Raw genomic sequence first — 24,385 nt, forward strand, 5'->3', positions numbered from 1 at the left:
AAAATGGTCATTGTCACAAAGGTCATCATGTAGTGGCAGATATAGCAAAGCCACATGATTAGGAGAAGAGGAAGTTAGATTGACAGCTGGAAAGGTGCCATGAGCAGCACTGAAGTGGGTAGAAAAACCACCATTGAGGAGACATGTATCATGGTCTGAGAGAAGCTGGTCAATTAGAAGGCCCCTACCAGATGAAGTGGTACTCTCCCACAGGGGATGGTGTGAGATGAAGTCCCCAAGCAGAAGAAAAGGGGGCAAGTAGTTGGATTACTGTCGTCAATTCAACATAAGTAGCCTGCCTGGAGGTGAGTGGAGGTTGCAAATGGTAATTGCTGAGGTCATTTGCACCAGCACTACCATTGCTTCCAACAAGGTATGAAGGAGAAGCCATTAACTGACAACATTTGAATGAACTCAGGTACATGCCCCTCCAAATGCCCTCTCAAGACCTGCACAGCTCTGACAGAACAGATGCCCTCTCAAGACCTGCACAGCTCTGACAGAACACATGATAACCACAGAACATTGGAGAATGGTCATCATCACTGACTTGTGTGTCTTGGAGAGCAATGCAAACTACAGAAAAAGGAAAAAAGGTGTGATAGTTCCAGCAGGTGACAGTAGTACCCATTGTAGCTCCACTGAATGACTATGTGAATGGCGGCCAGGTTGGGCATGAAGGGGCCAGGAGGACCGCTCACGCCATAGGATCGCTGCCTGTAACAAGTGGAGATGGAGCCACAGCCACAAACATCAGTTCCGAATCTGACTGCATGGGTGGATCTGGCACCTTTGGAGGGGGGGGGGGGGGTACCAGAGGAGCCTTGTCCAGATTATTCTTCTTTTTCTTCTTCTTCATCATCTTTTGTCACAAGGTTTGTTTAAGGGGGCTATCCACATTGAGCGCAGGGACAGACGAAGAACGAACAGCCCTGGTACCCACAGGCCGTAGCTCCTTCATCCATTATTTGATGTTGGGCCTCCAAGTCCGGGGGTTGCCAGGGAGAGCAATCTCAAAATAGAGTGCTGTCACTCGTAGATGCTGAAGAAGGAGAAAGCTTCCTAGCCGGGTGTGGGAAGTGGTTCCTGAAGTAGGTACTGCAGGAACCACAGGAGAAGAAGGTGGTGGGACATCTGGTTGGAGGAAGGCTGAGTTAGAGGTGGTGATGGTCTTGATGTTAGCATAATTGATCATCATATCCACAGGATGTAAGCATTCATATCTCTTCCAGTATATGACAGGCAATCAACAGAGTTGTACTCCAAGATCTTCTGTTCTTTTTTGAAAACTGGTGAATGTGGAGGGTAGTGTTCCCACAAATGACACACAAAGGTGGATGTTCACAAGTACTACTCTGTCATCCATAGTTGGCTCACTTTGGGTCCGCCATGCAATAGGGTGACATAAGCCCAAATCATAAATATCTGAACCACCTCATAGGCAGTAGGACATACAGTTTCATATCGCACCTGTACACCATGACCTTAATTTTTCCCCACTTTCCCTGAGAGGACATTCCTTTCGAAGGATAAGCTAAAGAGGCCCGTATCCATGTGATTATCCTAAGACCCTTTTTGTGCATGCCTGATAAAATGTACACCTCACTACTGGAAATTAGTCCAGAGCTCCTTATCTGTTTGGAGCACAAGATCTCTGTGGATAATGAGTCCTTGGAACAGTCTCAAAGTTCTGTACGGGGCAATGGTCATAGGTACATCACTTGGACGATCATATGCCTTAAGAGCTCCAAACTGGGCAGCAAATAAGTTTTAATTAATAGCGAACCATTTTGCATTTTTCTCACAGATTCACCAAAATTTTCTTCAATGTTTTTGACATAAAAAAATGGTTTTGTTGCAGTAAAAGTATCCCCCTCATTCCGAGTGCATACCAAGTACTGGATGAAATGTTTCACTTCTTGACATCTGGCTTGTCCCTCTGCCCATTGCGTAGCCAGTGAAGGAAATGATGTGCATACTTATCTCTCTGCATGAAAATAAGCTTTCCCATCTCAACAAACTGCTGCAACCTTTAGGCCACATGTGGAAGATGGTTTAATTTGCTTCATGTGTGGATCTTCTGCGATGGTACTTTCCACTCCAAATGGGGGCTCCCCCATGGGCGCCACCCAGCCACAGCAACAGTCACCTGGCCAGTAAACTTTTGCCTGAAGACCCCATGTTCCAGCCATGATGGGCACATACTCATTGGTTAGCTTGGAGAGTTTCCATCTCAGGCACCAACAGTGCAATCCCTGTGTGGTCAGTGGGCAGGTACTTTACTACTACCATTACACCCTCCCCCCACTGTGAAATGGCTACCATGCCAGGTTTTGGGCATAGTACCTCTCCTGCACAGGCTAACCTCCACTGCATGATCCACATATCTATAAAATATCGAAAAGGAGTAGCAAGTCAAACCAAAGGATGAAAAGTTGCAGAATAATAGAAGGGAAGTAAATGATTGTCCAAAATCGTAAACCAGATCCAAGCACAATGAGAACCAAGAAGATTATCCATGGAAATGCAGAATGGAGAGAAAAAAAAATAGTAGAAGGAATGACTTGCAGCACAGAAATGGAGGTAACATGTCAAGGTCTGTGGACCCATGGTGCCATGCATATACTCAACAGATGGGACCCCCTGGGGGGGACGCCTATGCCAATAGCAGGGTTTACTGGCACCCTGCAGCAGATGTCGGGACTGACGGAACTATCAACATCTGGGATGTGAACCCAAAGCCTCAGTATCTGACTGGCAGCATCAGGCATTGTCAGACACCCATTGGCTTGGTGGTTGAGAGGGTCTCAATTCGACCCCCAGTCCATTGGCACTGTGACTTTACTCCCATGCAGTTGGTCATCTCAGAATTATAACTGTGTGAAGGCCACCTCACAGCAGGAGCTTACCCTACAACACAAGGTGATTCAATCCCCAGCCTGGGCAGATGGCCAGTATTTGTATGCACCAGGATGACTTTGCTTGAGTGGTTGCTGCAGCTGTTATGTATGCTGGATGCCATAACATTGCCGAAGTGTCCCATTTTACAATAACATCACTGGTCATTGACTAACAGTCATGCTACAGCTCCTAGGTGGGCAGCATTGCATAATGCTGCATCAGCAGGTTACGGCAATGAGTCTTTGCCTTAGCTTGAGCCATAACAGTTTTCTATCTACCCTAAACTACCACCTTTTCCTCTGCCTATGTTATCTTCTAAGGTTTTCAAATTTTGCCAGTTTCTAGCATTTCCAAGGGAAACTGCAATATAATGGAGGAGAGTATTTTGCTTAAAAGTTTTGTAAAAAATATACAAGAGGGTTTCCATTTGAAAGCATTGCTGCAGCCTACATGCAACGCAGCACTACACCAATGCAGATATATAATCACAGACATATAGGCAAAAGATTAGTATGGCATTCTTCCCTTCCCAATGTGCATTGCAGTAAATGTGGAAGCATGAACTATGGCGATTTTATTGCCAAATGCATCCAAACTGCACCAGTGTGTTGTTATACTTTTGTTGGCTGCCAAAGGAAAAACACAGATAGACATCCACTGGAGAATGAAGACTGTGTATGGAGCAGCATTTCTGTCAAAAATCACTATTGCGGAATGGTGAGCCAAGTTCTGTGCTGGTCACGATTCGATACATGATGCCGGTTGAAGTCTGGGAAAGATCAGAAGTTATGCCAACTCAAGTGGGATGCACTCAAGCACCTGTCCTATTGTCCTGCTCTCTCCCCACGCAATTCTCATGCCTTCAGTTCACTCAGTTAAGTTGTGTGCTTAAAGACCCTACGCACACACGCGTCACCACACACATGCGCGAGCACACACATGCGCTCGCAAGCACGCCCGCGCGCGCACACGCAAGCATGGACGCCCGCGTGTGCAGCCACCACACACACACACACACACACACACACACACACACACACACAGAGAGAGAGAGAGAGAGAGAGAGAGAGAGAGAGAGAGAGTAATCCAAGCTGACTTCAACACGTTTGAAATATTCAACTCAGGAAAAGTCGTCATATTGCTTTCATAATCACCTACAAAGCGCTCTTTTACTACTAACTGCATCTTCTGGCAAATAATGGATTACATGAAATAAAAGCTGCATTAATACGGTAACACTCTTATTTTATGGACTTCTCCATTCAAACACTCAGTTCTTTGCTACCAAACACTTCAACCAAAGCCCACCTAATCCCAATATTGAACCTTGCATCTTCCCTATCCCACGTAACAACCCCCTGATCCCCTTCCAGGAAGTCCTCACCAACCAGGCCTCACCATTGTTCTTCAGGATCCTCCCAACACAAACCTCTTAACAGAACAGCCATTTGCTACTACCTGATTTAGTCATCCTCCCTGGAGACAAAGGCACCACCACTGTTGTGATGAATCACAGTGACCATCTGACAGAAGGCTGCTGTCCACTGTGATGACTCTCGACTACAAGCTCTGCCATAGTGATCCCATCCCAAGAGTCTAACATAACCTCCAAATTCACACTCAGATCCTTAGGCCCAGTCCGGAATCACTCCCCTGAATCCATCTCCCTACTTACCCCAATGACCCCCTACACCACCACATTTTACAGGCTTCCAAAAATCCATAAACCCAACAATGGTGGATGCCCCATTGTAGATGGTTACTGTGTCCCCACTGGAAAAAAAAATATATATATATATATATATATATATATATATATATATATATATGCTCTTTTCAATCAACACTTCCAACCAACTGCATGTAGCCTACCCTCTTTCACCAAAACTACAAGCCACTTCCTTCAATTGCATTCTACTATCCCCATACCATTACCACCTAGATCCCTACATGTAACTGTTGATGCCACCTCTCTATACACCAACATTCCTCATGCCAGTGTTTTTGCTGCTGCTGTTGTACACTACCTCTCTCAATGTCCTTCAGACTCCAAAACCATTACCTCAAATGCCTTATACCCATTACCACTTACATCCTCACACAAAATTACTTCTCACTTGGGGTAAGTTATATAAACAAATCCATGGCACAGCCACCAGCACCTTCATGAAACCCACCTATGCCAACCTGTTTATAGGCCATTTAGAGGAAATCTTCCCAGTCTCACAAAACCTCAATCCCTAGTCTGGTTCAGGTTCACTGATGATATCTTCATGATCTGAATCCATGGCAAAGACACCTATCCTCCTGACTCCACTACCTCAACATCTCTCCACCTCTTAACCTGGTTCTCCTCAGCCTTATCTACCACCTTCCTGAATGTTGACCTCCACCTCTCTGATGGCTCCTTCCATACCTTTGTTCATACCAAGCCCACTGCATTTTGACAGCTGTCATCCCTCCCACACCAAAAATCACTCTTCTTTAGCCTGGTCACCCATGCAGTGTTCCTAAGTACACATACGGTCACAGAAAGCCCTTTGTAGACAGGCATTACCACCCTAAACTGGCCCACAAACAGATTTCCCTGCCTAGTCCTTAAACACTCCTAATTCTTCCACCACCCCCCAAGAACCAGCTGAAATAAGCATCCTCCTCATCACTTCAGACTGGAGCAACTTAACTATGTCCTCCACTGGCACTGCAACTATATCACACCCAGAAATGAGGGACACGCTACCCATGACCCTTCCCATCCCCCCTGAAGTGGTATTCCACCACAGAACCAACCTATACAACATCCTGTTCTATCTCTGTTGTACTCCCATTCCCAACCCCTTGCCACAGGAGTCATATTCCAATGGAAGACACAGGTGCAAGACCTGCCCAATTCACCCACCTAATGTGTCTTACTCTAGTTCTGTCATAAACTTATTCAATCCCATCAGAGGCCGCCATGTCATATGCCAGTGCTGCACAGCATGACCATCATCTAGTTTCCACCAAACCAAATGGCCACTGTAGCCTACAACAAGTTGACCACCAAGTGATGGATCACACAGTAGAGCACAACATACGGAGTTTAATGGCTGTTTCACTATCTGTGCCATTTGGATCCTTACCTCCTTTCCAGCACTACACAGATGAGAGTTATCCTTGAAACACATGGTTCACTCCCATAAACCACCTGGTCTCAATCTTCACTAACCCACTAGACGCACACTCTCTACCCAACAGTCTCCCCTCCCAATTCACTGCTCTATGTCAGTCACCTTCATTGTGCACCACAGGAATTCACTGGCTCTGAGGCCTGTGCTGCACCCTTACACCATGCACCCGCTGTTTCGCCATCCTGCATTCCTATCTCTCACACCAGGTGCCTACCTCAGAGCTGAAAGTTAACTCTCCCTATCCCCTTCCTCCTTTCCTGCCTATTTCTCCCTCTACTTACCTTGACCCACACAGCCCCTCCTCACTCCAGTCCACTCTATTGCTGAACAGCAATCCTGGTCTTGTGTGTTGAGCTGCCACAATGATGCTGCACAGGTGTGTGTGTGTGTGTGTGTGTGTGTGTGTGTGTGTGTGGGTGGGTGTGTGTGTGTGTAGGGAGGGGGGAGGGGGGGGGGAGGAGGTGCTCTAACTCATTAAGGGATTCGTCTGAAAGCTAACAAAAGTTTCATTTTTTCTTTTTGTGAGCCTGTCAATTACTCAACATTTCCTCTCGTTGAGAGGGGTTCTCTTTACTCCTAAATTATTTACATTCAGCCAGACCTTTCCTTACCATATTTAAAACATAAATCTGGTTGAACAGATGTGGAGCTGAACTCTGTTTCTCTTCACTGACAGCCTGGTACCTTCGCAACATCAAAATCTCTATCAGCGCATCCCTGGAGCTCATACAGTGTTGCTAACAGAAATAATACATTTTCTTTAATAAGCTCAAAAGAGAAACCTGCAAAATTGCAATGATTTATTACTTTGGGTTACACCTAAGCGGCCTTAGATTATCCTTTCTCGACCACAGCCCTTGAAATAGAGCTATTGTTGCTTTCTTGCAGACAATGAAGGCAAACATGGTAATGAAGGTACTGAGGGTCTCTTTTTCTTTTTTCTTAAAATCTGAATGAGCAAATTCAGTCGATGGCTTTGGAGTTCTATAATACTGAAATGAATCATTCACAACAATCTTGTATAACTTTATGTCAACTTATTGTAAATTCAGCTTCATGGTAAAAGACAGGCAAATAACTACAAAAGTCTTTGTTAAAAAATTTATTTGGCAATTGGAAACTCTATACAATACATCTCACATTTTTATATAAATACTTAATTGATGCAGTCCTATGGAGGATACAAATAAGAGAACATACATATTTTAACACAGTAACGTACTATATTCCTTCCTATTCCAGTTCCTACAATTCTCATATTCTATAATCAACACTTTACCAACAAACGCACTGCATAGACTCTTTTAATAAAAATGTGGTAATATTTAGGTATTTTGCATCAATAACTTTATTTCTTTATTATTTGACCAATTTTATTTCTAGATAGTGGCAAGTTTGGGTAAATGTGCATAATTCAGTTACCAAGAGAGACATATTTTCTGTTTACTCTTGCAGTCTTACTTCAGCAATGGAAATATATATATATAACCACACACAAACCGTTTTTGAAGATATACGGCCTCATTTACCCTCCACTGTGACAACCATTAGGAGACAATTACACATGAATACATGTAAATGCAGAGGTAGCTGCCAACTATCTTACGTTTTTAGCACCTCTGTGACAATATATTACAATGAATGTACTCTGAACCTCCACTTCCCACATAGAAGAGGAAAGTCATTAGCACTGACACTATAAGTAATAAGTGACACACAGGACTTGAGATTCAGCAGGACTTCAGTGCCAACATCCATTGTGTTACACAAATAAATGTATCAAGAAACAGGTTTCTGGAAGGCAGGCAGAAGAATATAAAGAAAAAAGTGTAAAATGACAAAGAGAGGGCATATTTTGTTGATGGAGGACTTCATTTGACTGATCCAGAAGTCACCAGGACATCAGTACTTACGATTGGGATAAATGTGTAGGCCACTTGCTAAGTGATCATATTCCACATGGTTGAAATGACACCATAGAAAGAAACGTACTTTTATAGTGTGGAGAAACTAACTTTGATATTCAATAAAACAGTACACAGCAATTTAGTTTTGATATAATGAGTCGAAAGGACAGCATTCCCAGCATCTCTACATCTTTCCTGAGGTGTGGTTGTTATTTTAAGTACTGGCTGTACTGATGAAGTTTTCTTATTTATTTGTTTTACTACTGGTAGTAAATGGAATAAATAAAATATATTTTGTATATTTGTTCACAATTTGACACACAAAGCCAGTTTGTCAAAGATCATGACAAACATGCTGAGAAGGGACACTGTCTTTGTGAATTACAGCTTTGAACACAACGATGGCTGCACATTCAATAGATACTAATAATGTGTTTCAATGCACCATATCCAATAAACAGCAGGCTGGATAATGAGGACTGTAGTAGAATGTTATCAAAAATTCCAGCTCCTAAAATTCAGGTACCCTAAAATTCAAGTGCTACCTCAGTAGAGTTGTACAAATTGGAACGATACAATTTCTGCAGCCCGTTCTCGGCATCTTACTCAAATTGAGTAACAGTTAACTGCAGTTTACCGAAGTTCAAGTCCACTTCTTAGTACGACAAACCTTCACATCACAACAATGAATAATGAAGGCATATGATCACTGAATAAATGGTCCAATAACATCCTTAAAAATGAATACCAGTAAACTGTGAGTATGAATCTAAGTAACGCAGCTGGAATACTATGCTGACAAGCAGTTCTTCTGATTTAGTGACGAAATACAAAAGTTCTTACTCTACTCATGGTAGTTTCTAAAAATACTCCTTTTCCCATTAATTTGAATGTACTAATTAAGTTACATTATTTATTCATGTCATTATTTGCTGTGCATGGAATATGTTTTATTCATTTTGTAACAGAGTCCACAATCTAACCATCTGCTGTGTTCAACATTACACATTTTCCAAAATGATAACCAATTTTAATTACAAAGTAAACTATCTGAATAAAATTGAAGACTAATTATTTTGTAATGTTATCTATGTTTCAAAACTACCATTTACTTCTATGTATACCTGCCTGGTGTATATGGTATAACAATTAGAATTGCAGCATTAGAGGCAATTTCTGTTGTTCCTCTGAAGAACAAAATTAACTTCTGAGCAATTATTTTTCAAATAGAAGACTCTTTAACTGTGCAAAATGACAACTCAGTGGCCTGTATGCAAGTGCTCCCATGGTGTATGAAGGAAATTAAAATCCCTATTTGGTAAGAACAGAACCACCATCAGCATGTCAATGTTACACCAGTTGGGGACAAGATGTCGTGCCCTCAGAAACTCATATTACTAATTATAACCTGTGCAAGTGTATCACAAACAGAACATCACAGTAAATTAAATATTACTTTACGATTAAAACATGAGTACCTGTTCATCAGTCATTGAAATAAGAACGACATTTGACTTAGTTTACATTTTCTTACATTTGCAGTCTGCTTAATTCTTTTGCTGCCGAGGTTCCCTCCACTAGGAGAAATATTCATTTTGACAGAAAATAGCTGATGTGATACAGGAAATGAAATGTCAGTTTTCAGACTGCGCTAATCTTGTTCCCATTTCAAAAACTGGGTGCTCTTAGCCACCCACGGTTTATATTGTGTAACTGCATTCAACAATTTAAACGAATCCAAACATAATATTAATTGCAAATTTTTAAAAACAATTTCATCACAGATTTATACCTGTTAATAGGACATAAAGAATAATAATACTGCAAAGTCAACATCCAGGTTATCATCTTGGTAGTGTATTGAGGAACCTGAAATAAATATGCATAAATTCTAGAAATAAACAAAAGCACTCACAGAAGAATAAATATGATTTCGTATGGGGTATGAGGGAAGGAGACCCTTGATTGATGAAATTGGATTGTTACATAAGCCTTTTCCAGTTTACTACTTTCATTAACTACCACCTAATTCTACTACATTATAAATTATTACACTGAGTATAAAAATGGTAACGAATAATTAAAGCACTGAGTTGTTATGACAATGTCAGGTAACCATATTATTTTAACTCCTTAAATTATTTAATAGTAATTGCACATGATTAAGTCCACTGAGATAATAAAGACAGCAGATCGCACAGAAGATGCATACAGAATAAAGTACTGGCACCTGAATAAATGTAAAGAAAAATAGCACTATAATCAGGCCAATTCCTAACAAATAAAGGTCAGATCATCATCATCATCATAATCTCTTTAATGTCTTAGCATGTGCAGTGCCCTACCTTTGTGAAGTACATTACGTTTTTATGAGGTAAATGTTAGCCTTTTCCTTGCAGTACCAAATAATAATCTGCACAGCTGAAAGTAAAACTGTATCTTCTGATAAAGTATAGTGTAAATAAGGAAATACACACATCAAAAAAAGTTTTGCGTCTCTACAGTTTCAAGAACTCCTGAAGATAGCCATTGACTGTGGATATTGTATCACAGACACAGTCCCTTTGACTGTTCAGAGATACCACTAAACCCACCCAAAGATGTAAACAACCATGCATGAGCAGCGCATATTACACGGAGGGGGTCCAACAGCCGATCAGTTCCAGTCATTCCACCAGGAAGGAGGTACATGGCTCATGTTGTCTGTAGTTCAACCATGCCTAAACAGTCAATACCACGGTTCAATCGCATCCACGTTGTTACTTTGTGCCAGGAAGGGCTCTCAACCAGGAAAGTGTTCAGGTCTCTTGGAGGGAACCAAAGCTATGTTGTTCGGACATGAAGGAGATACAGAGAGACAGGAACTGTCGATGACATGCCCCGCTCTGTCCGCCCAAGGGCTACCACAGCAGCGGATGACCGCTATCTACTGATTATGGCTCGGAGGAACCCTGACAGCAACACCACCATGTTGAATAATGCTTTTCGTGCAGACACAGGACGTCATGTTATGACTCGAACTGTGCGCAATAGGCTGCATGACGCACAACTTCACTCCTGACGTCTACGGTGATGTACATCTTTGCAACCACGACACCATGCAGCATGGTACAGATGGGCCCAACAACATGCCGAATGGACTGCTCAGGATTGGCATTATGTACCCTTCAATGATGAGTGTCACATATGGCTTCAATCAGACAATCGTTGGAGAAGTGTTTGGAAGCAACCCAGTCAGGCTGAACACCTTAAACACACAGTCCAGTGAGTGCAGCAAGGTGGAGGTTCCCTGCTGTTTTGTGGTGGCATCATGTGGGGCTGACGTACCCCACTGGTGGTCATGGAAGGCGCCGTAATGGCTCTACGATACGTGAATGCCATCCTCCGACCGATAGTACAACCATATTGGCAGCATATTGGTGAGGCATTCGTCTTCATGGGTGACAATTCGCACATCGTGCACATCTTGTGAATGACTTCCTTCCGGATAATGACATCGCTCAACTAGAGTGGCCAGCATGTTCTCCAGACATGAACCCCATCGAACATGCCTGGGATAGATTGGATGGTTGGTTTGGGGGATTAAAGGGACCAGACTGCGATGGTCATCGGTCCTGGGATAGATTGGAAAGGGCTGTTTATGGACAATGTGACCCACCAACCACTATGAGGGATCTACACCTAATCGCTGTTGAGGAGTGGGACAATCTGGACCAACAGTGACTTGATGAACTTGTGGATAGTATGCCACGACAAATACAGGCATGCATCAATGCAAGAGGTCGTACTACTGGGTATTAAAGGTACCAGTGTGTACAGAAATCTGGACCACCACCTCTGGAGGTCTCACTGTATGGTGGTACAACATGCAATGTGGGGTTTTCATGTGCAATAAAAAGGGCGGAAATGATGATTATGTTGACCTCTATTCCAATTATCTGTACAGGTTCCAGAACTCTCAGAACCAATGTGATGCAAAACTTTTTTTGATGTGTGTAGTTAACTTTACAGAAGCATAGAATAATAGAATACATTTTGACTGGCTGACTAAACCGAAAGAATGAAAGCTATTCAATCATCAGTTCAAAGACATTTACACTTATCCAAAAACTTGAAAACACGCTCCACACTTGTTTGTAACTGACACAGCTGCTACAGCCCAAGACTTGCAAAATGGTAGGTGCTTCCCTGGAAGGGATAGCTATGGCTCATGAGGTACATAATTTTTGCTTGTATTCATCAGACCTCTTTCCTTCTGTGTGTTGAACTGTAGAAGATTGTGCTTATGCTACGAAGCAATCTGCTTCTACTTATTTGCTGTCTTTCCAAAAATAGAAAAAATGGATTACACTGTAAGAGATGTTCAAAATCCTAAGATTTGGGAGTGCTATACTTTTTCACTTGAAGTACATAAACAAAAACACTAATGTATGCACAGTATTGTCTATAATGATAATGCAAATAATCTAATTTCTTTACTATCACTTTATGCCATAATTGTAAGTTATTTTGTAAGGATTAATTGCTATAACTTAAATATTTTATAAATTTAAACCACCCTAACTTTCATCTTTTTCATAACACCAAACCTTGTTTCTTAACATCTAACTGCAACAATAGATTTACTCAATAACAACCCAAAAGCCATAGGCTTCACATGCTTTTTCATTTCAACTACACAACTGTAACTGAACACATTTGAAATGCCCACTCTTACACAAAGGATTACTGAATAACAAAGTTCTAAGTATTCCACGTAATTATATTTATAAATTTATGCAGTTTCTATACATTAAAACGGTTGCTTATCTGGTAAGCAATCTTTTTTGATGACAATTCTTTCACATGAAATCATTATTAACTGACCCTTAAGATGAAAGAAATCTCCGAAGTAGTGCGTATGTGTCAAGGATAAAGTGTTGAAAATGTATAATGATAAGAAGCCTAGTGACCCAACCCAGCTTTGCACGCGTAGCATTAAGTAACTACAGCTGGTCAACATGTGTGGCATGTAGGTAATTTTGTACACTGAGCACTGCATGGTTATGATAAAAAGGTCAGAGTACATTGGGTGACAATATCATCACTTTCAAAAAATTAAATGATTTAAGCAGCACATGCCACTTGACGGTGTACTGCAACATCTAAAGGTGTCATCAGACTGCCCAATCGCATCCCACTAACAACGCAAACTGTTCATCAAAGGCACTGCACCTTTGTGGCTACTTTCTGTTTGCTGGCAGTAAGAGCCAGGAGTTTTCTGGAAATCACTGGATACTGCTCCTGCCACTGTAGGTAGCGCGGTAACTTGCAGCCCCCAATATTGCTACATGATGTCGCTCCAAAAGCCAATTAAATATAGTACATATAACATTTGTGCCTCCTGAGAGCTTGCAGACTGCAGAGCCAGTCCACTGCAAATATCAAAATCCCTACAAAGACAAAGAGTTTGGGCAGAGATCCCCTTTGAATATGTCTGCTTGTGTCTGTATATGTGTGGATGGATGTGTGTGTGCGCGCGCGAGTGTATACCCGTCCTTTTTTCCCCCCTAAGGTAAGTCTTTCAGCTCCCGGGATTGGAATGACTCCTTACCCTCTCCCTTAAAACCCACATCCTTTCGTCTTTCACTCTCCTTCCCTCTTTCCTGACGAAGCAACCATTGGTTGCGAAAGCTAGAATTTTGTGTGTATGTTTGTGGTTGTTTGTGTGTCTATCGACCTGCCAACACTTTCGTTTGGTAAGTCACATCATCTTTGTTTTTAGATATATTTTAAACCATTTATATTTATTTATTTATATTATATTTTTTATATTTATTTCTGTATATTTTGAACCACATCTGAATTAGTTTTGTACAATGACATCCCTGTACTTAGATATGCAAGTGAGTTTACCTGTGCTATTATTTTGTTGTCTATCACTATTTTTGCTCTTCTTGCGTGTTTCCCTTCGATTGCCATTACTTTAGTTTCATTTACAGATATAACTGTTTGATAAGTTTGTAAAATGTTATTCAACTTAAATACATTTTCTTGTAAAGATCTTTCAGTGTGCTAGGAGAAGTTGGTATGCAGAATACCATTCTTCTAGAAACTTGTTGATATATACAGGGAAATTCAAAAGTAGCTGTACACACTTCATGGGTGTAATGTATGCATCAAAACAAAAGTAAAATGTTAAATAAAGTTCATCTGAAATTGATTTATTTCTGAGTTGTTTTGCATAACATCATTTGAGGTAGGCATTACACGATGGGCCAGTAAAGGCTTTTGGCATGTCATATTCACCTGCGTATCGACTGACGTTGCTTTGTACACCCCTCTACACTGCTCAGTTGATTCTGACACAAATGCCTTTGTTTACTTCACTTCAGTGTAGTGGCACCCAGTGTACTACGTAAATTCATTCTGTCACTATGTCACTAGATCACAGACTAATCATCATTGTGTACAGTAAATGACGTGTGACTAGGGCCTCCCTTCAGGTAGACCGTTCGCTAGGTGCAAGTCTTTCGATTTGACACCGCGGCGGCGACTTGCGCATCGATGGGGATGAAATAATGATGATTAGGACAACAACATAACACCCAGTCCCTGAGTGGAGAAAATCTCCGACCAAGCTGGGAATCAAACCAGGGCCCTTAGGATTGACAGTCTGTCACACTGACCACTCAGCTACCAGGGCGGACATTGTGTACAGTATGATGGCATACTTAAAAGGTGATATGAAGATATGCCCCTCCATAATAGTGCAGCACAAGGCAATGCACAAGCAACAAGATGATGGCATATGTAAATGTTTCCAAACAGAAGAGTACCAAACCATAGGACTTTCACAGCTGTGGACAGGCATTTATGGGAATATGGACTTGTGGTGTGCCACAGTTAAGTTGGTCTCAACTGGATGGAGCGAGTGTTGAGAACAGCCTGGAAATGGTAGATGAAGATCTGGTCATAAGTGCCTGCTGTAAAGGTGGCACTGTAGGGGTTCCTCAATCAGCTGTATGGCATTTGCTTCGCAGACAGCAATTTCACCCATCTCACCTGTGGAAGGTATAGGAACTAACACCTGCACACTACCCAAATGTCAGAATTTCAATGAGTGGTTACATGAGCGCAATGCTGCTGATCCACTGTTTAGTCATTGGGTACTGTTTATGGATGACAGTCTCTTTATCCATGTGGGTACTGTGAACACTCATAACATGCACATGTGGGTGGATGAGAATCTTTATGCAAGACAGCATTTTGCAGTGAACCTTTGGTTTGGCATAGTAAACAACCAGTTACGCGGACCACATGTTATTTTACAGTGACCGACTTGCAGAGTGTATTGACAGTTTTTGGAAAATGAATTAGGTGGCTTGCTTCATGATGTCCCATTTACTACACAAACCAACATCATCATGGTTTATGCACGATGGTGTCCCTGGAGATTTCAGTTGGGAGCCAAGAGAGCACCTCAGGTTTCTTATCCAATAACTGGATGTCGTGTAGGATCAGCTGTCTGGCCTGCCAGATCTCCAGATCTTAGCCCCCCTGGACTTGTACCTTTGTGGCCATCTCAGGGAACTTTTTTATGGTGTTGTAGTCAAGAATGTAGCACAACTACAGCAGTGAATTGAAAATGGCTGGCAACAGTGCAGAACGAGATGAATGGAGTCTGCAAGATTCTGATAATAGCAAGATGTCAAGCAGGTCACTGTCTTCATCTACACAGAAATCATTTTGGTCCCTTCATGTCATTGCTTTCAGAGAAGAATTACCTTTGTGTCATTTGTGTTGCACTTGTGATCCCTACTCTACTGCATATCTCAGTAATAAAGCAATTTCAGACAAATCTTTATTTAAGATTTTACTCTAATTTTGATGCATACATTACACCCATAATGAGTGCGCAGATACCTGTTAATCACTCTGTATACATAGAAAAGGATTGGTGAGAGATGACACCCTTGTTTTAGTTCCTGGTTTACAGTTAATAACTCTTCATTTATACTAATTTTGGTGTTATAATGATTTAATGGAATTCAACAAATTTGGCGGTACCTTGTAGTCAGCGAATATTTCCCATGTCATCCTACCTACCATATGAAAGGTCTTATCATAGTCTAGGAAGAGCATAAATAGTGGTCTGTTGAATTCTCCTCTCTTTTCTAACAACTGTTTTGAAACAAATGTTGCATCTCCACAGGACCTGCCTTTACAAAAGACAAATTGCCCTCTCGTAAATATGTTTCTGCTATTGGCTAGGGTTTCCTTTTAATGATACAGGAATAAGCTTTACAAGCAGCACTTAAAATGGATAGAGCCCTGTAATTTCAGCATTCTTTTTTATCTCCTTCCTTGTATACAGTTATAATTCTTGCTACTTTCCATTCCTATGACACTAAAACTTTGGGCAATGGCTCTGCGATTGCTTCATAGCTCTGCTAGCAAATCCTATTCCCACATCCATGAAGGTGAAAACCATATAGCCCCTAGGTAAAGCACTCTCTCATTAGGAGTGTAGCAGATGGGAGAGAGTGAAAGTTGAGTTCTTGGCATCCAGTTGTTGGCTTACATCTCAACTGGACTTTTTGGCACAGGGAGAAAACCCCAACAGAAAGATCAAGTAGGTCAGGAAACAAAGTGGCAGACCCACCACCTGACTACCCTAGTAAGAGACTGGTGTCCTCTTATGGAAGGAGGAGGAGGGGGAGTAACTCTTTGTATTTTTATTCTTGCTGTAGTTTTCATACAGGTTCTGGATTGCTTTAATTATGGTAGGATTAATATTAATTGATTTTAAGCCTTCCACAAACTGCATGGTGGATATTATCATAGGCTTTTTCTCTGTCTGCAAAAAGTGAAGGGGCTGATTCCAAATATTTTTCAAGTATTTGTAGCAAACAAAATATATGTTCTTCAGTTGATATTCAATTTAATTCCACTTCTTACACTATTTAAATATACTTCAACTATACAGTTGTATTCACATACCATTATTCAACAGTAGAAATGAAGCAAAACATCTGTAAACTGAAGAGTGACCCTACAAACACTCAAAAGGATGACAGGGGTATTAATGGTTCAAATGGCTCTGAGCACTATATGACTTAACATCTGAGGTCATCAGTCCCCTACAACTTAGAACTACTTAAACCTAACTAACCTAGGGACATCACACAAATCCATGCCCAAGGCAGGATTCAAACCTACGACCACAGCAGTCACGCGGTTCCAGACTGAAGCGCCTAGAACCGCTCGGCCACACCGGCAGGCTCCACAGGGATATTAAAGCATTGCTATTCAAGACACCTAAGATGGTAACAATATCACACTATTAAATGACTTTCCCTTTGTCTCCCTCATCCAAATGTGTTTAATCTTGTACTAGTTTAGATACTGATATTTCACTATTTTTTGTGACTAATGAAATTGAAATAGTTCCTACTGATAATTACAAAAAACATTCAGATATTCAAATTTTCCCCAACACACACATATATAAATACATATAACATTTGCTTACCTCTAAGCAGAAACCCTCACTGATCCTGGTTTTATCCTGCAGAGAAAAACACGGAAGACAAAATATAATGAACAAGTGCTAAATGACTTCTGAACATGGTACACAAAATACATTTAATTTGGAGGACAAGGACCAAAGTGAAAATAATACAATACTTATTATACATTATTATTCAATTTCTACAAGAACATGGTACATCAAATACAAATTTCCGTACAATTTGGAGTCATGAACTCCTCAAATAATATGTAGCAGTCCTTTGAGAAAACTTCATCCATTCTTAAAAATAATTTCATAACATCTGGAAATAAATATTGAGTATAATGACTAGAATAATACCACAAGTTCTTTCAACAGGACTACAAGTCAAATACTGCACTTAAACATTTTTACCAGCAAAATAATATCAAAGCAAGCACACAAGTATAAGAGCAAGATTAAGCTTACTAAGAACTCCTCACTACAGAAGAATTCTGGATGAGGTCAACAATACACTACATAGACAGATTTAAAAGAAAGCAGGTCACGAAATCTGAAAAAAAGAAAAATAATTCCTTTAACATCAAAATACAAGAAAAATAGATGTGCCTGATAAAGCTATCTGTAAATTTTAAAATAAATTTATCAACTACAATAATACGTCACAGAAAGATTGAACTCCATGTTGAGCTTAGGTCATTGCTGTGACAAATGAGCTAACTTTGTATTTTTCCATTAATGGCATGCAATTTTAATCTTATTGAATTCGGCACACAATCTACCTTTCATTTAAAGTTAGTGCAGTTAAGAAGAGTTACAGAATTAAGGGCTTTAGGTTTATTCCAGCACCCTATGCAAGCCATAACTGTTAAAGCAACGAACAAGCAATCTACTGGGAAAAGAGAAGAAAAAAATCTAACCACTTGTTTTCATGCAAAACAAGGTAAAATTTGATAACATCTTCCTGACAACAGAAGTGCATGACCTCAAATACTCAGAACCATGCAAAAATTTGTTTAGAACATAAATTGCTCACAAAAACAGCAGTATAAGCCATTTGCATGCAAAACTGCATGTCTTATCATGAAATACTTTTGAAGGATCACCTATTCAAGGTTTTAAGGCAGGAACTTTGGTAAGAGGAAGAAACAAAATATCAGTATAATAGGACAAAAAATACATATATTTTAATGTTGTGATTTACTGTTATATTTCCCTCTGCTTAATATAATTATGCTATTTGAAGAATGAACTTTCCCACTGACTTAATACTGCTGTACAGTTATACTGTCTTCAAAGTGCAGGTGTGGGATTTCAGTCAGAAAAATAGGGACATCTGACTGAAGATGCTTTTTCACTTCAACATCATTTCTGCATTCATGCAGTCCAATATCAAATGCCAATCAAACTGTGTTTTAGATATTATGATATTGGTATGTCAATGTTATGACCTGCCTTTTGCCATGCATATTATAACATAGGCTTTTACTTTGGTGTGGAAGGTTTATTCTAGAGAACACAGTGAAGACTGATGATGAAATGATGATTGTGTGACTTAACTTGCAGTTTTTCTCACTGTGGTTTTGCAATATCAACAATCCTTCTCATGCAGAACTTGTGTCGCCTAAGGAAATAGACATCAATGGGCTGACAATAGTTTGTTGTATTCAGTGTGGTTTTGCTCCTATTACATTGGTATCTGTTTCTTCACATTACCAAAGCTCCTCTCTTAGACCTTGAACAGATGATCATTCTAATATGTCTCACGGAAAAACACACAGTTTTGCATACTAATTTATATTACTGTTTCTGGGATGAATCATTTATATTTTAAGCATATTTTTGTGTGATTTCGAGCATTTGAGGTCATGCATTTCCCTTACAAGAACATTTTCAAACTTAAAAAAGGACAGTTTTTGCCTGGGACTGTGTAATTGTTATTGCCCAATGTCAATATAGATCACTGTGCTTACACTATTGTGAAATCAAGAGCATCAGCAATATCGCAGGAGAAACATATAAACAACAAAGTTTCGTCAAAGTACCGTGAAGCTTCATTACAGTAAATGGCAATACCACGAGAGTAGGCAATTAGTATATTTTACAAAAAGTAAGCAGATCTGCATAAACTTCAATAAGAAACATCAACACGTGAAATAAGTGAATTATTGCAGAAAGCACGACTAAGAAACTGCCAGTCAGGTTTCATATGTGGTAGAAATCAGACAAGACTCTCTCTCTCTCTCTCTCTCTCTCTCTCTCTCTCTCTTTCGTGTGTGTGTGTGTGTGTGTGAGAGAGAGAGAGAGAGAGAGAGAGAGAGAGAGAGAGAGAGAGAGAGAGAGAGAGAGAGACCTGCAGTGTTTGGTAGCAGGTGCAGGAACAAGTAAGACTGACAGCAATGTGTAAACAATGATGAAATGGTAGAGTCTAAAACGTGATGTCTGGAATAAATTTACACTGACTGTAGATGAAAACACCAAGTCCACTGTTAACTTATCATGCATAAACTGTTCAACAGTGTTATGTTTCCAGTTGTGAACAATTCCATTTAAGAAAAAAATTGTTTTACAAGATCCCACTGACAGGTCCTTCTGAGATACCTGTAGTAATGAAAATAGTACTGCTGCAATGTGTGTTTCAGGGTGTGCTAGAGATGGGACCTTTTAATCCTGTTTTGGGTGAAAATTCCAAAGAGTAGGCCAACAATTAACAGATGTAACTGCACATTATGGAAAATCAGTACTACAAATTTAATGCAATAAGCCTCTACTGCAAGTAACCATGTCAGTGAATAGGCTGACAATATGAAATGGTGTGGTGCCACATTTTAATATGGAAGTAATTACTAAGAAGTGCACTGTGACAGTCGATATGTGGATTAATTCACAGAGTCAGGTGCACTACATCACACTTACAGCACATTACACACACATTGGTCTCTTGTGAACAATATTTTATTCGTAACGAAATTACCCATTGTCAAGAAGACTGGAGAGCATTTAATGCAAGAAATAGAAGACACGATGGCCGACTGGAATATATTTTAACACTTATTTTTTATTTTCATTTTATTTTATTTCCCATACTATCTTGTCATTTAGTATTTTTAACCTTCCTCAAACACACACACACACACACACACACACACACACACACACACACACACACACACAGTCATATTATATGAAATTATTACTCCATTTATTCCATGTTAAACTTTACTCTTTGATCAACATAATACCACTGTAAATGTCAAGCTACCAAACCAACAAGACAGTTTTTGTGAACCAACATGACTACAAAAGACAAATTTAAGGACGCTGTCATTTCAATATGTAAGGCATAATTTTCTACTGCAGGTAAATGGATTTTAAATAAGTTTACATTTCTATTCATTGAGGTAATAGAATATATTTTGTACACAAAATCACTTGAGAATGGTATAGAAAGCTAAACTTAGTTGTGTCCTAATAAAATTATAAAGCAAAAATTGAAAATGCCACTTTCTATGCTTGACAAAGAGAGAGAGAGAGAGAGAGAGAGAGAGAGAGAGAGAGAGAGAGAGAGAGAGAGTGTGTACCCACAATAATGTACACAATTATTTTACTGTCAAGTGGAGTCTTGTTAAAACAGTTTCAGAATTTAAAACTACTTGATGTCTTTTTGAGAGAGGTTTAAGGTTCATCTGCACATTCAATCTGTGTACATCACAAATTGGAGAGTTCTGCTCATAGTCATGAACATGAAGAGAGCAATCATACTGTCATTTTAATGTAACTATTTAAAGCATACAAGAACCAACTACACATAATTATTGGGCTCTATGTGAAGCTACCCTCACCCTGAAGGTTGGTTTAAACACCACAGTGCTTTACTACTCCCCTGCTAGGGATAGTATGCCCTTGCCTTCCTCTCACATTTGAACTGAATGACCCAGTCAATTATAGATGATGCTGGAATGCTGCAAAAGTATAGAAACTAGTGGAGGATGACCTCCTTTCCTTCCTTAAACATGTAGTGTAGCTGTTTTCCGAGTGAAAAGAAAAAAGAAGAATGAATTGGATGACCTAATATGTTTCCATGTCTTCTGATCATTTGAATGAGAATCATTTACATTTCTTATGTATATTTATTACAAACATAATTTGCAGTTACTTTTCATAATTAAGTTTTATTATTGTTATTGAATCTTGATAACTGGACAGTCTACTTATTAAAGCTTTCAGATTAACTCCTGGGAATTTATTTGGTTTATCAATCTACTGTAACACCTTTGTTAATGGGCCCTTCAGATCCCATCCCAGTATTAATGATTCTCTCTACATATCTACCTATTTATCAATGTTGTTTGGTGGTAAATGAACATTAAAATCAATGTGAGAAATTTTAAGTTGGTCTCTTAGAGCTTTACATTGCTTTACTTTGCACAAGGAATTTGTTTTACTGTTTATCTCCACTTTTGATGATTATGAATGACTGTTACAAATTCCACTTTCTGGATGTAAACTGTCTTCCTTCCCTGTTCTGAGGATATGTACTTATGACTTTGTCTTTGATCAAAATCAAGTTCATTACAGATCGATCATTACTCGAGCTGGAGGGACTCTTTACCTGGAAGGCTGAATATTTATCTTAGTCCTCATACTTATGAATATGAAACCACTGCCTGAACCACATTGGTTCACTTCATAGCTCTTTAATAGCCTTACCTGAAGCCCAACTAACCAGACCACTGCTCTGCATATCGATTTCTTTCTTCAAAGAGTTTTGATTTCACTTACTGCGCAACACACAGTACTGCAATGGTGGCAGTCCTCAACATGAATGACACTTAGTACTAGGACCATTCTGGTATGCTCAGTCTTGTTTATCTTCTTTTGTTTAGCATTATGTTTTTATCTGAATTGTCAACCAGTTTTTGGACAACTTTTCTATTTAAGTCTGTCCACTGTTTGATGAAGATTGGAAGTGATGAGGATTTTTAAAATAATCCTTGCATTTTTGTAACAGTTTTTTTTCTGTAATTTTAATTAACTCTATTTATCAAATAGGGCTCTCTTTGTGGTTGTAGCTTGCAAATTTTAGCTGCCCTTTTCTTTCAGTATAGCTTAAGGATGAATTTGTTACACTGTTAAACCACCACACATACTGACAGATCCAAAGCCACACCACCCCACATTAGGCTCAAGCATTCCCTACCCCAAGATAGTTTCCCCCTCTCACTTATTTAGGGTTGCTTGTAATGAGATAACCATAGAAATTTTTGCTACAATTAGACCTTGAATTATTTAAATTAACAGACAATTTGTAAAGACTGATATATAACCTGACAAATCTAGAATGTATAGTATTACTAATAATCTACGATTCTTTAGTAACTATAATCAATTACAACCAGAATTATTTGCACCCATCCTGAAGTTTTGAACATGATTTTATTTGTTAATAAACAAGGACATTGTATTCACAAATAATGTCTTTGTTGATAAGGCCCCATCTTTCTGGGGAGGTCTTCACTGGCACTACACCGGCTTTTAACCTACTGACTATTCTCTAAGTCTCCGATGTACATTTAGTGCTTTAGGCTGCTCTTCTTGAAGTGGAGGCCAACTTGCAGGTTCTGTGCTGCACCATCACTGTCATAATTGACTTTAATCATTAAGGTACACATCCAACCAATTTGATCTAGTTAGAACTGTTGCCTATTAATTTCCAGTGACTAGCTCAGATTTTTCTATGGCAGAAAGGCCTGAAACTGAATCCATTCAGTCACATCAGGCCACACGAGAAGCTGCTTGATAAAATATGCAGTGAAAGTGACATACAAGCTGCTGACATGCTGTCAAATTTAGAGATTTTGCTGCTGGCATGTTGGCCCATGGCGCGACAGTGTGACTGCTAAATAGTTCAGCTGTCTTTTTGTTTTTTTGGGGTGGGGGCAAAGGGGTACTTACATGTTGTTATGTTTGTTGATAGTGTTTTGTTTGGGTTATTATACCAAACAAAACAAAAAAAGTTGATGCTGAATGGTGACAAAATAAGAAACAATATTAAAGTAACCCAACCATCAACCACCATTTAAATTCTGACAACATGTTGCTGGTGGTTTTTGGGTGTGCCCCAAACCCAGTCAGCCACATCCATGTATCTAGGTGACATCAAAATATGGAACCTACAATTACCCATACAATTGAAAGAAATATAAATATTGTAGAGCCACAGGTTATAGCACATATCTGGGTAAAGCAGCCTACAGAAAAGAGGACTCCATTCCTACAATTATCTACAAAAATGTTTAATACATACACTGTATACCAAATTTATTTCATTTATAGGGAAATGAAGTAAGACTGTGGACTAATGTATCTGCCCTCACTACAGAAAAGGATGCTAAAAATTGTAATTTTTCCAATATAAAACATCCTGGCTAAAACACAAACCCTCCTAGAACTAAGACAGAAGAGAATTTAAACACCAACAATATAATAGAACAAAAGTCAGTCTTCAGCGGGCCTGTCACAACACCTGAAAATGTACATGGATGAGGAGGTGGTGACATCAGAGTGTGGAATTCCACATTCACACTACACTGCGAAGCAGCAAATGAAGAATCTGGCATGTCAGATTTTTGCCTTGTGGAGAGGAACATGACTAACGACATGCGGCATCAGTTTTACATCACAAGCAGTTTAGGTGGTGCCCTATTGTATGAAGTTAAATGCCTTTTTTAAATAAAAAAAATTAGAGTACATAGTATGAATATCCCCCCCCCCCCCCCCATGAACCATGGACCTTGCCGTTGGTGGGGAGGCTTGTGTGCCTCAATGATACAGATAGCTGTACCGTAGGTGCAACCACAATGGAGGGGTATCTGTTGAGAGGTCAGACAAACGTGTGGTTCCTGAAGGGAGGC

General features: G+C 39.8%; 1 protein-coding gene across 2 annotated transcripts in view; it reads right to left on the reverse strand.

Moving 5' to 3' along the window:
• Positions 1-7,158: 7,158 nt before the first annotated feature.
• The window catches only part of LOC126248340 (isocitrate dehydrogenase [NAD] subunit gamma, mitochondrial), a 133,846-nt gene continuing 116,619 nt past the window's right edge, over positions 7,159-24,385 (reverse strand). The window contains exons 10-11 of one of the 2 annotated variants that reach the window (XM_049949240.1): positions 17,493-17,528; positions 7,159-9,847 (exon numbers count right to left, since the gene is read on the reverse strand). In XM_049949240.1, the coding sequence (XP_049805197.1) occupies positions 17,495-17,528 (34 nt within the window). In that variant the 3' untranslated portion in view covers positions 7,159-9,847; positions 17,493-17,494. Of the gene's footprint in view, positions 9,848-17,492; positions 17,529-17,579; positions 18,025-24,385 lie in introns of those variants that run through there. The other variant, XM_049949241.1, reaches the window with a different exon arrangement.

This window comes from Schistocerca nitens, chromosome 3 (assembly GCF_023898315.1).
Source record: "Schistocerca nitens isolate TAMUIC-IGC-003100 chromosome 3, iqSchNite1.1, whole genome shotgun sequence".
In the NCBI taxonomy this organism is placed as follows: domain Eukaryota; kingdom Metazoa; phylum Arthropoda; class Insecta; order Orthoptera; family Acrididae; genus Schistocerca; species Schistocerca nitens.